This window comes from Xenopus tropicalis, chromosome 9, assembly GCF_000004195.4.
Source record: "Xenopus tropicalis strain Nigerian chromosome 9, UCB_Xtro_10.0, whole genome shotgun sequence".
In the NCBI taxonomy this organism is placed as follows: domain Eukaryota; kingdom Metazoa; phylum Chordata; class Amphibia; order Anura; family Pipidae; genus Xenopus; species Xenopus tropicalis.
In genome coordinates, this window is record NC_030685.2 from 33,804,496 (window position 1) to 33,818,006 (window position 13,511).

Here is a 13,511-nt window from a genome sequence, read left to right on the forward strand (position 1 = left end):
TAAAACAATATACAGTTTTTCAGCATTATGTAATCTCTTAAAAAGAACCTATTTAGTTTACACTCTTTCCTCCTAGCTAAATAAATACTATCAATGTGAAACTATAACCCACAGTTACCAACTATAATTATATACCAAATTCCATAGATCCCAGAAAACTGATGTAATTCTTTGTAACCACACCCCTTCAAATACATATCAGGGCTACCTGAACCCTACAGTGTGAATTTTTGCACCTAAATTTTCTTTGGTGTGCCAGTGCACATGCATAAAGGGAATGGAAGGCAGCTGATCAACATTTACACCAGCACAGAAAATGTTCTGTATGTCACTGTGAATTATGTGGTTTTAAATGCAAATACAGAACCATAACTTTGGAATTAATACATTTAGAGCAATGGAACACAAGGATATTATGAGAGTTTTAGAACCCATGATTTTTTTATTAGTTCAGGACTAAAATAGCCAATATCCCTACCCTACCATTTAGTTCTACAGCATTCACCTGTAGTGAATCTTCTGAGTGACTGATATTTTTTGGATACCAAAATTCCTAAAATAACTGAAATAACTTTATTGCCATGGCCTTTAAAATGTGATCTACATTTATTTATATGCAATGTAAGTAAAAAAGGCAAACAGATGTTTGTGTTTAAATGATTCTACTGTGTGTGTGTTTGTGTGCGCCTTAAATGTGCATGTCTCCTACAATTACATATGAGATCTGTTATCTGGAAACTCTGAATCTAGACAGATTCAGATTGCAGGGGGTCATCTTCCATAGAGTCCATTTTATCAAATAATTTAACATTTTAAAACATATTGCCTTTTTCTCTATATTAACAAAACGGTACCTAATCCTAACTAATCCTTGTTGGTGGGTATATATTTGTTTATTTAAGGTTTAGATTATCTCTTAGTAAAATTATTAGTAAAATTATAGACGACCCCCCCTTATCTGGAAAACCTTAGGTGCCAAGCATTCTGGATAACAGGTCCAATACCTGTATTTATTTCTAGTGAGACTGATGAATAGCGTTGTGGCCAAAGATTGGATCTGGGCCCTTTTAGCTTATAACATGGTTTCAGATACATAAAAACATTGCTGTATCAGTTATATTGCAATAGCACCAAATTCAACTAAAGAAAAACAAGCAATCACGTAGTATTAATAAAGTGTTGTATCAGTGCAATTTACCCTGCCAGTGAGTGCAACATCTGCTTCCGTCAGTTTACCAGCATCTGCCTCTATCTCATTAGCAACATCGTCAGTCTCATTATCAGTATCATTCCTGCAAGTGAAAATAAGGTGAATCCAGTAAAGAATTATTGGAATGTGTACTGATAAAGAAGTGTGTAAAGACAACACATTGAACCTTACCGTGCTGAATGTTTGCCCTTCATTTTCATGGCTCCTTGTATGCTGTTGGGGGTTTCTGCAGAGATTTTTGACAACAAATAAATAATGAGAAAAAGAAAACGGTTATCTGGGCTACAATACTCTCAGTTTGGAGTTGTTGTTTTATGAAGGGATTAGTTACTTGCTGCACAGTTTCAGCTTCACCTAAAGCTGCCTGTACACACATTTGTGGGCCTAGGTGTGCATGCGCAGTAGAGCAAAAAGTTGTTTTCTAGCTAAGTACAATTTTACATTCTACTGTGCATTCACACCTGGACCAGAACTTAGATATGATCCAGAAAGAAGTATATGGTAGTGTAATGCTCCTGGGCTGTACCCTGGGCTGGTGCTGTTTTAAGGAGCAGGAGCATCGGCTTAGGGTATCAGGTTAACAATATCCTGTATGACAGGAAAAGGGAACACTAAAACTTATTTTAGAATTTACAAAACTCACGCTCTTCGTATGACTCTTCAAAGACCACTGATTTCCGTGCATATGTGTTAAGGAATTCGGAGAAAGCTCCATTTTTCTGCAGCAACTCATTATAAGTTCCCACTTCGGACACTCTCCCGTCAGACATAACGATAATCATGTCCATTTGTGGCAGGAAGCTGACTCCATGGGTAACAAGGACCCGTGTCTGAAAAAAAACCCTGTTATTAATCTGGATCAATTAAAGACCATTAAAGGCTCATTTGCAAACTGAAATGCAGCGTGCAAAGTGCCCTTTGCCCAGAGACATGCAGACTGCTTTTTGAATAAAACACTGCCTGCGTTAGGCAGAACTTTCATTCAAGAGATGCGGGCAGGGAGGCACGTAGGCATCCTCCCCTCCCACCTCTAACTTGCCGGATTATTCATCTAGTGCTCAGTGCAGAGGGCAGTGTCCAAGGGGTGCAAAACCCCTATAATCTATATAAAGCACAGCAATTGACACTGTATTGTTATTTATGCCTTAACCAAGGAATATGACAGCTTTAGGAAGGCCAACAGAGTAAATCTCAAGAATCATGCCTGCTGCATTTTCCAGCACCCAAAAATAGAGTGTGCTTTTTTCTCCTCACAATTATCTGAGGTGGAGCATGTACTCCATTGAAAAACAGCATTAGAAGAGAGGAATGGAGACACAAGAGAAAAAATGTAGTGAAGTGCAGAGGAATGAAGGGCTTTGAAGGTTATGAGAAGGAGTTTGTAAGTTATTCTTTGTTTATTGGGAAGCCATGATAAGGACTTCAGCAGGGATTAGGGTCCTGTACTCTCTTCTATAAGGGGAGGATAATTCTGGCAGCAGTGTTAGTACAGACTGTAGGGAGGAGAGATGGGAGTCCAGTTAGTAGCAGGTTACAGTAGTCCAGTCAGGTAAGGAACACACAGTAAGTACTTTAAGCCTGTGTTCTATGGGACACAAATAACATCAGTATACTTCACTATTTCATCTATTTCCCAAGTATTTATGTTGGAATGGTGACACTTCCAGTGCATGCTATTAATAGCGACATTAGGCTTCTATTCACTTAGTCAGTTGTGGCATAGACCGACATAGACCACTAAGGGAACCCTGGGATTATGATCATGTCTAGGCTAACGGTACACAGGTGCATTGGGGCAAGTATCCACAAGTTGCAAGTAGCATGTATCAAGCTGGAACTGTGGAAGAATGTTGTTGGTTCGATTTAGTCACCCGCGATATAGCTCTGCTACCATGGGCAACTAACCTCTCCGAAATGCCTTTCCACCAAAAACAACAGGAGTCGCCAGTGGAAAGGCAAAGTTCCCTCCTGCAGTCAACTTCATGCAATTTGGGTAAGTGATGCGTAAGCCTTTCCACCGACGAGCGGCTAGTTGCCAGCAGTAGCAGAGATCTATCTTGGGCGACTAAATCACTCTGTTGGCCATTAGCCTTATACTTTCCATAAACTTACTTTGTCCTTGAGCAAACCACTGGGTCCAATGACTTGTTCAAAAAGATGTTGTCCAACATGGGCATCCACTGCAGAGAGTGGGTCATCCAGCAAGTAGACATCACAGTTCCTGTAGACGGCTCGGGCAATGCTTATCCTCTGCTTCTGTCCCCCTGACAGGTTCACTCCCTAAAAAATGGAGAGTTAAGTACATGAGTGGTCTATCAAGGTACAACCATGTCTTTGAGAAAATGTTTGTATTTCTTACTTTTTCTCCAATTTCTGTGTTTTCGCCCCCGGATAAAATTTTTAGATCTGGCAGCAATGCACAAGCTTGAACCACTTGATCATACCAACATTTTTCCATTTTTCTTCCAAACAGGACATTTTCCTTGAATGTTGCATTAGGAATCCAGGTTTGTTGTGGGACATAGGCTACAGAACTCTGCAAGAGAAAAAATGTGGAATTAATATATCTAAAATACAAAAAAGGCAGCAGATACAGGTCATAATTGCTTGTACTATGCAGATGTATATACAGGTATGGGACCTATTATCCAGAATGCTTGGGACCTGGGGTTTTCCGGATAAGGGATCTTGAATATTGAATAAACCCAATTGGATTGTTTTGCTTCCAATAAGGATTAATTATATCTTAGTTGGGATCAAGTACAAGGTACTGTTTTATAATTACAGGGAAAAAGGGAATCGTTTTTAAATATTAGAATTATTTGCTTATAATGGAGTCTATGGGAGATGGCCTTTCCATAATTCGGAACTTTCTGGATAACGGGTTTCCGGATAAGAGATCCCATACCTGTACTGTATAGTTATATTTACATACAAAACTTTTTTTTACATACAAAAGCTTTTTTTATATAATATTTGCTCCTACAATAAATATAACTGCCCCCATTTTCATGTTTAAGTATTTTTATTAGTAAGGAAATAAAAAAAAGAAAGAAAAGTGAGGTTTTGTTTTAATTTCACAGGAACCAGTTGTCTCTAATTACTTTTTAAGCTTTGTTGAGGTGCACAGAACTATCCTGTGTAGTTCTAGAGTTATTGTAAATGGCAGAGAACCCACCTGGAATGAAAACTAAGTATAAAAAGCATGAATACTTTTGGGTTTCTAGGGTATCCCCTAACTGCTCTTCTATCTACAATGAAAACTACTTCTCTGTAAGGCCTTTAAATAGAACTGGTATGAGCAATACGTTTTGATTGTCATTGTATTTTGTTGACTTTTTAAATAAATACATAAACAAACTAAGGTAAGTTGAGCACCAAACAGGAAATTTTAAAAACAGTCATCTCCTCAGATAAAGAGTAAAAAAGGCCAGTTTTCACTTCAAAATTCTCTACAGGTTTAGAACCCTTTACCCAGAATGCTTGTGACCAAGAGTATTCCGGATAAGGGGTCTTTCCATAATTTGGATCTCCATAATTTCATTCTACTAAAAAATCAATAAAACTTTCATTAAACCCAATAGGATTGTTTTGCATCCAATAAGGATTATTTATATCTTAATTGGGATCAGTTACAAGGTACAGTTTTATTACTACAGAGAAAAAGAAAATCACCTTTAAAATTCTAAATTATTTGATTAAAATGGAGTCTATGGGAGACGGGCTTTCCGTAATTCTGAGCTTTCTGGATAACGGGTTTCTGGATAAGGGATCCCATACCTGTTCAAATTTCTTGTGCATTGCAGTAAATAATCCATTTGTATAAGCATCACCCATCTTACCATTAGGGAAACCTGCCCTTCTACCTTCTCCATCTCTCCCAGCAATGCGGAAAGCAGGGAAGTCTTCCCGCATCCAACCTGGCCAACAACTGCCACAAGGGTGCCTTGAGGGATGCCTATATTGATGCTGTAAAGAAACAGGTGAATGGAAAACAAAGAAAAAAACATTGAGGCGTGATGCACTCTTGTAAAAGCTATTTTACACAAACACAATTATATTTTCTTACCTTTGAAGACAAGGTGGTTCTGAAGAAGACCAAGTGAATGTGCCGTGTCGGATGGTTATGGCATGTTCTAAGATGCAAAAAAGATTGATGATGATAGATAAATAGATAGATAGATAATACCCTACACTTAATAGCACACTTTACACCATAACAAGAATAGATTCTCTGCTATATTGCTTTGAATAATATGAGCACCTATAATTCCCCAGGTACATTGTTCTCTCGTCAATATTCCATTGAATATTTCATGGTAGAAGCCCCCTAATTTTGCAAGTGCAAAAGCATGCTTCAGTCAACACTGATTAATGGTGATTATAATGGTGATGAAATACCAGTTTGGGGTACCCCACCCTAACCCATGTAACTGGCTAGTTTATTCAATTTCAACTAAACTGGGATCTAGATCTGGCCAGCCAAATCTGGAAGAAGAAAGATGACAGATGCCAAAGGGCAGGCAAATCAGTAACAAATCTGCGCATCTGAGGATGAAATTGATGAACCAATATGTGGACCAATATTAATAAAAGCTAAGGGCCAGACAGCAAAATCATTTTAAAGCCCCTTTCCTCTTAAACCTTGAACACTGTGCTTTGAAAACATTTAATGCTACTGATTAGGTAGAGGTCTATCGGGAATCCCTTGAATTGCTCTCTCTACTGTTACAATGCTGCTCCGTATGCTTTGCTATCCACAAGCTCACAACACTGCTCTCTATGCTTTGCTATCCACAAGCTCACAAGACTGCTCTCTATGCTTTGCTATCCACAAGCTCACAACACTGCTCTCTATGCTTTGCTATCCACAAGCTCACAACACTGCTCTCTATGCTTTGCTATCCATGGGCCCACAACACTGCATCTATGGCACATATTTTGCATCAGAGTATCTTCTACTGCAGTGATCCCCAACCAGTTGCTTCTGAACAATATGTTGCTCACCAGCCCATTGCATGTTGCTCTCATTGCCCCAAAAGCAGGTAGTTATTTTTGAATTCCTGACTTGGTGGCAAGTTTTAATTGAATAAAAATAAGATTTACTACCAAATATAAACTTTATAGCTCTCATTTGAAGGTAGTGCTGTTGGATTGGCAAGGTGGGCAGCTGGCACATCTCTAGTAATATTTAAGGGGGGCATGACATTTGACTTATTGATTAAACACCCTATATATATTTTTGGGGGCAACATAGACCAACAATTAATCACTATTATTAATTTCCAAGTATTTTATTTTGAGAATAGTTTAACCCACAATAAGTAGCCTTTTAATATTCTGCCAATCATCAGTGGGATGTTTATGAGCCTGCACCCAGCATATACTGAGCTTAAAAGAGTTAACTTGTAGTATGTTATAGAATGTCCTATTCCTATATGCGACTTTGCAATTGGTCTTCACTATTTAGTTTTTACTATTTTTTAATTATTTGCCTTCCCCAGCAGTCAAAACACTATTGCTCTTGAACTTACCATTTTATTATTATTGTTACTTTTTATTCCTTTTCCTCTTTATATTCATATCCTATCCAATTCATATTCCAGTCTCTCATTCAACCACTGCCTGGTTGCTAAGGTAAACTAGACCCTAGCAACCAGATAGCTGCTGAAATTCCAAACTGGAAAGCTGCTGAAGAGAAATCCAAATAACTCCGGGCTGGTGTAACCTGCTAGAAGGAGCACAAGCCCGAGGTATCAGGTAAGTGAATACAATCATTGGGGGTGCCTAACACTTGGCACCCCCCCCCCCAGTGATTTTAACGTCACATGCAGCATTAACTCCACTTCTGCCTGCATGCAGCTACATAGAGCAAGCAGCAGCCTGCTTTCGCCACACACAGACATAACAGTGGTGCTACCTTTGGCATATATTATCAGGTAAGAACTCACTACAGCAAAAAGGTACCCGGTGTGCGCTCAGCTTACCAATACAGTAACAGATAAGAAGCAATTTAATGTCAGATACTTACTACTTAGGGAATCATTAATGTCAACACTTTCTGGCTCCAGTTCCTCTGCAGAGAAAAACTTCACCATACGTTTCAGTGAAACAGAGGACTTAACAAAAACAAACAATGACAATAAATTAGTGAAAGCAATTATTTTAAATACCATGCACGTCTTTCATACTATAGCAGTATATTTAGTACCTGTGCAAATAGGGTGATTGCCATTGGGAACATGCGTAGGGGGATACGGAGAATGTTAAGTAAAATAATAGTAACAAATGCTTTTTCCGCATCCAGAATATTCTTCTCGTCTAATGCCAGGAACACTCCAAACATGGTCAAGGACACCTAGAAATCCACATTAAAAAAGAGAAATTGTTTTCTTTTATAGAACTGAACTGTATTCTAGCAGTGATATCTAATCATGAGCAAAAGGCAGCAAATCAGCTGCTAATAAATCTAATTGAACATTTTGTCACATACTTTTTTTCCAGGTACTGAAACAGCCATCAGTCACACAAATATTTTTTCTTAGCGATGAACTTTTGTTAAAATCCAAATTCTACATTACATTCTACACTACAATACATTTATAATTCATCTGTTTTTTTAATCTCCAGTAGGTGGCACAATGCTTCTATAACATTCACTTTCAATTCTATTTAGTGACTTTGGCATGCATATAACCAGTTACCGGTGGAGCAGCATTATTTACAGTAAATAGAGTGCATTCTATTACTTTCAGGCAAATGGTGTTATTCTAGATGCACAAACTTGCCTTGCATAAGCACCAAATATAGTTCTGCATGCCAGAGCTAACTGCTCTTAGTTATTGGGAGTGTGTGTTAATAATAGGTGTTATCAATCATAAACAAATCCACTTCTCTCTGCCTACCAAAAAAAAAAAACAGGCTGAGAGAAGCAGAGCCAACGCTCTGTGTGACCAGGCCTAAGGGTTCACATTGCTCAGCATTGCTCCTGACTTGCTCCTGAAAGGCTTATTTATTGGAAGTCAAGATCACTTTAGAGATCATATAAAGATGCAAGGTTCCAGATCAAGTGCTTTTATATAGGTCAGGGCTCTACAACTTCTTCTATGTACCATTTTTTAGCTATATCATGATGTCTTACAAAATGTCTATGGGCTGCTTGAGGAGGCTGGCAGCTATAAATCCTCTCAAAGGACCAACTTTAGTCCATGTGCCTTAAACTTCATAGCAAAGTAGGGGTTATATTATTTTCTATAATGTATGCATGAGTGGGGCATGGAGAGGTGCACAACATGCTGAACAGCTGTGCTCCAGCCAATCCATGGCATGCATATAATGTATAACAGTTGCTGGCCTCCATGCACTGTCCCCCAATGAATATACAGTAGATATTCCACCAATAAAACAGAACATATTTTACTGAATTAAGCTGATATATGTTTATACTGTGTCTGTACAAACACCTACACTGAGGCCTTCATCCTGACAACATAGCATTTTGTATAAATGTTTCAAAAATTGTGAGAGTGTGGCCTTATTTGTCTATAGACATAGCTTTATATGCTACTGTAAGCTATACATAACCAATCGCCATGGGCGAGACTACAAGAACTTTTAACGAAACAAATATTTCTACTACATGTTTTTCTGTTAGGGAAATAAGTGAAGTACAGGTATGGGATCTGATATCCAGAATGCTCGGGACCTGGGGTTTTCTGGATAAGGGATCTTTCCATAATTTGGATCTCCATTATTTAAGTCTGCTAAAAATTATTTAAATAATGAATAAACCCAATAGGCTTGTTTTGCCTCCATTAAGGATTATTTTTATCTTAGTTGGGATCAAGTACAAGGTACTGTTTTATTATTACAGAGAAAAAGGAAATCATTTTTAAAAATTAGAATTATTTGCTTATAATGGAGTCTATGGGAGATGGCCTTCCGTAATTCGGAACTTTCTGGATAATGGGTCTCCAGATAAACTATCCCATACCTGTATTCACAGAGTGAACAATAATTTTCTTTTCTTAAATTACCCAAAATGGTGAGGCTACGAATACAGCCAGTGCTCCAGACAACAGCAAAGCACCTGTTTTCACAGCTTTCAACTCCATTAGTCTGAATTCTGTGACTTTCTTCATGAAAGCGTTTTCCCATGCATAGAGCTTCAGGACTTTTATGCCTTGGAGGATCTCTGAAATAATCTTTATCCGACCATCTTTCTGCTTCATTTGCTGTTCCTTTATACCATGAAAATGAGCAAGAGGATTTAGTTCACATAACTTGGTCTCTGGGAAAATGTTACTTGTGTTAAAGAGACAGGTAGTATCAATAGGCAGTAAAAAACTGTGGAGGAGAAAAGGCCATCCTGCATTCATCCCCTGTGCAAAGTGACAGCATTAAATGTGATCTGCCTGTCACTATAAACATGAGGCAGATTTTGGCCAGAAAATGGAAAGAGAAGGATGTCTTTACCAGATTGACATAACAGAGCTAGTAAGAAAATATGGAGTGATTGCTGCAAAGCACCAGGACTACAAACTTTCAATCATTATTGAATTATCAAATGTATAATTATTCTCTTTACCTGAACTCTTTTAATTATCACGGCAAACACAGTCATAAAAGGCAGGTTCAATATGAACACAGCCACTCCTGCAAGAACTGCTATGCCCAGAGTCTGAAATGAAAGGGAGAAGTATCACTCATTTAGCCAGAATGCATCTTGCAGTATGTGTGCATTTTAATTATACAAGAACGGAACAACCCTAATTATAGAATTACATAAAGAAAACTACATAAAAAGTATTGCGTAAGCAATGTTAGCTACAGTTGATAACTGATTATAACTAGGTATTAAAGCTATGACTGGAATGCAGCAGAACTGGTTGGCATACCCAAATTGAACATGCAGAGAAGAGGAATCCTATCAAAGGCAATAGCCGCAGGTTTTGGTAGGAAAGAGACCAAATCAGTGGTAAAACTGCTGAGGAGCAACTTATAGCCCAAACAGTCCTCTAAAAATGCTGGTGTACATGGCCAACAGTCACTCACCATCTGCAGCTATTTGCACCCCATCTGAAGACATATTTCAGGCCTTCGCTACACATCATGCCCAACTCTAATAATTGGACACACCTGGTCAACCACATCATTCCCAATATTAAACTTGCTTTTATAGCGAGGGATACTCTTAAGCGATTTAAAGGAACAGTAACAGCAAAAAAATGAAAGTGTTTTAAAGTAATTAAAATATAATGTACAGTTGCCCTGAACTGGTGAAACTGGTAAGTTTGCAACAGAAACGCTACTATAGTTTATATAAATGAGCTGCTATGTCAACACGGGGGCAGCCATTGAAGCTGGGAAAAAGGAGAAAAGGCACAGGCACATAGCAGATAACAGATAAGCTTTGTAGAATATAATGGGGTTTTATCTGTTATCTGCTATGTAACCTGTGCCTTTTCTCCTGTAAATGGCTGCCCCTGTGGCTACACAGAAGCTTTATTATATAAACTATAGTAGTCTTTCTAAGGAAAACACACCAGTTGTACCAGTACAGGGCAGCATTACATTATATAGTAATTACTTTTATACACTTTCATTTTTTGGTGTTACTGTCCCTTTAATAAAATCAGGAGTGCCTGGTGGAAGGCTGGCCTTGGGGTTGGGGGCACTAGGAAAGAGAAGCTATGACAGCCAAGCCTAGTGACATAATCCTAACAAGGCACCTACATGGTGTTATCTGTGCAGTTGGCCTGGTAAAGAGCCTGGCTTGTTGAAGACATGAAGTGCATTGAATTCTGCCACTCTCTGTTCATTCCTATGGACTTTTTAGAGGTGTATTTATCAAACTCTAACTTTCACCTATGAATAAATAAACCTCCAAAATCCCATAGGAATGTACAGAGAGTGGGTAATGAGCTCTAACTCACTCTTTGATAAATCTGCACCTAAGTAAGAAAACAGATGTTTTCCTGCCTAAATATGACATTTTCACACATACTCAACAATATTCCCTCATTTCCAAGAAAACAAGATTTAGGTACACTGAATGAACACTGAATCTATTTTCCTTTCCCACTGCATAATGATACACCAGTCAAACAGTTATCTAGGGTTACTAATAGATTAATGGGGATAAGAATAAAACATCTGAAAAATGTCAAGTTTCAACAGACACTCTAAAGCTAGTCATACGCAAAGTTATCAGGTTGGCCAGGTTTGTACTTTCTGAACTGAACTGGCTGACAATAAAAGTGTGAATAGAGTGAATAGTGACAATCACATATATTTCCTGAACTGTGTGGCTTTCTACCCTATGGGAGGGTCTAGTTTGCGCTATTATTTTTTTTTATAGCACCAACATATTTTGCAGCACTTTACAGTGATTATACATCATTTACATAAGACCCTGTCCTAGAGGAGCTTACAATTTAAAATCACATCATATTCCTATCATACTCACACTTTGTGCAACCCCTTAGGATACACCTGTGTGTGCTTGTGCTCATCTCTGTGGAATATACAAAAATCTAAAACCTTTAATAAATTATTAAATATAAATATCTGAACAACTAATAACCTGGTAGACAAAAAAAATATACTGTATATACATTCAGCTCAATATTTTTATTCAAAGAAAACAAAGGGAAAAATGATGGTATAGTGGCCATGTACAATTAATGTAACAGTAGTCAGCTCCGACCCAGGCAAGACTTGGATTTTCTAAGATTAACAGACCTGGAAAGAAAGAGAATCACAAAAGTGGGAAAAGCTTTGTGGGAAAAGGGGATCATGACTGGAGGGAAGTGGACTACTAGAACATTGTTTTAATGGTACATTCAATTGAGACCAACAATTTAAAAAATAGCAAAGTACAGAAAAGAAAGATTGTTACCTGCCACAAGAAGTACATAGCCACAATGATTGTAACTGGTGCCGACCACATATAATTTACACATGTTGCCAAATCCATCAATTTCTGTACATCTGTAGAGATTAGGTTCACAATCTCCCCAGCAGAAGACTCCTTCCGTCCAGCACTGGAGATCATCAAAGCCTGTTGAAAGAAGCACATGGTCAAAAATACAAAAATAAACTAATATATGTGGACCATACTAACTATCCTCATATCTGATGCAATAGGCAAAGGAATGTGCAATGCCCTGTGTACAAACCCCTATTCCCTTGCCTAGATTGGGGGACACAGGGACCATGGAGACATCCCAAAGCTACTCATTTGGGTGAGACCTCAGGGTTGTGGTTATATATTAAAGAAATAAGCTGACAGAGGAACTGACAGAGGTGGGCAGGGGATAAAGCTCTGGGCAAAAGGAGGGTCAGTTTTAACCCTTTATTGTCCATTTTCCAGCTTCTCCCAATGGTGACTCTGTCTCCCCCAATCTCATCATAAGAAACCAACTTGAGAATCCAACCCCTAATAAAGATATACTATTCTGTATAACTAGACACACGGACCACTAACTACTACAATAAAATATTACCTTTTTGTAGACAGTGCCCACAATGGCTGCCCTGAGCCGCATCCCAATTACATAGCAAATGTAATCGTGCTGGTGAAGAAAAAGGGACTGACAGCATGGACAGATGAACAGGAAAACAGCAACCAGAAAGCCTTGCCATGATGGGGCAGAAGGATCCTTTAGCAACTGCAACAGTAACCTGGTAAACACAAACAGAAATGTATTGTAATGAAATAATGATTGTTCATGGTACTTTTCCATCACCACCTAACTAGTGAATTAATTGAATCCCATAGATCAGAGCTGTCCAACTGGTGGCCCACAGGCATATGTCTGGCTGCTCTAACTGCTTATCTTTCTGTAAGCTTTAAATGGTATCAGTACTGAGATTAACTGGCCCCTGCATTGTTCACACCTCAGATTCGGGCTGTAAACCCCTGTATTGTTTATACCTGTCAGTTCCTGCATTGTCCACACTTGTAATCCCCTGTATTGTGCACACTGGTGAGACCTCAGACTGAGACTATAGGCTCCCACATTGTTTCCCTGTTCACACCTCAGACTGAATGAGCAGTGCTGGTATTGTATATACTGCATTAGTGGTCATGATCAGTTACTTACATAGACATGATAGGTTTCCCACTCTCCTTCCTTCTGCATACTCTGCCTGCCCTATGCTGCCTGTGTGTGCCATACTCTGCCTGCCTTATGCTGCTTGTGTATGCCATCCTCTGCCTGCCCTATGTTGGCTCTGGGAGGTGAACCTGGAGGGGGGTTGTTCTGGGAGTTTGTTAGCATTTGGAAATAGTTGTTAG

The 13,511-nt window shown here is 38.6% G+C and overlaps 1 protein-coding gene across 2 annotated transcripts in view; it reads right to left on the reverse strand.

Moving 5' to 3' along the window:
• The window catches only part of abcc6 (ATP binding cassette subfamily C member 6), a 56,396-nt gene that overhangs the window by 12,593 nt on the left and 30,292 nt on the right, over positions 1-13,511 (reverse strand). For both annotated transcript variants that reach the window (XM_002932218.5, XM_012970917.3), the window contains exons 10-22: positions 12,718-12,895; positions 12,111-12,272; positions 9,798-9,890; positions 9,247-9,450; positions 7,422-7,568; positions 7,242-7,329; positions 5,280-5,346; positions 5,053-5,179; positions 3,570-3,746; positions 3,323-3,490; positions 1,854-2,040; positions 1,382-1,436; positions 1,199-1,292 (exon numbers count right to left, since the gene is read on the reverse strand). In XM_002932218.5, the coding sequence (XP_002932264.3) occupies positions 1,199-1,292; positions 1,382-1,436; positions 1,854-2,040; positions 3,323-3,490; positions 3,570-3,746; positions 5,053-5,179; positions 5,280-5,346; positions 7,242-7,329; positions 7,422-7,568; positions 9,247-9,450; positions 9,798-9,890; positions 12,111-12,272; positions 12,718-12,895 (1,747 nt within the window). The remainder of the gene's footprint in view (positions 1-1,198; positions 1,293-1,381; positions 1,437-1,853; positions 2,041-3,322; positions 3,491-3,569; positions 3,747-5,052; positions 5,180-5,279; positions 5,347-7,241; positions 7,330-7,421; positions 7,569-9,246; positions 9,451-9,797; positions 9,891-12,110; positions 12,273-12,717; positions 12,896-13,511) is intronic.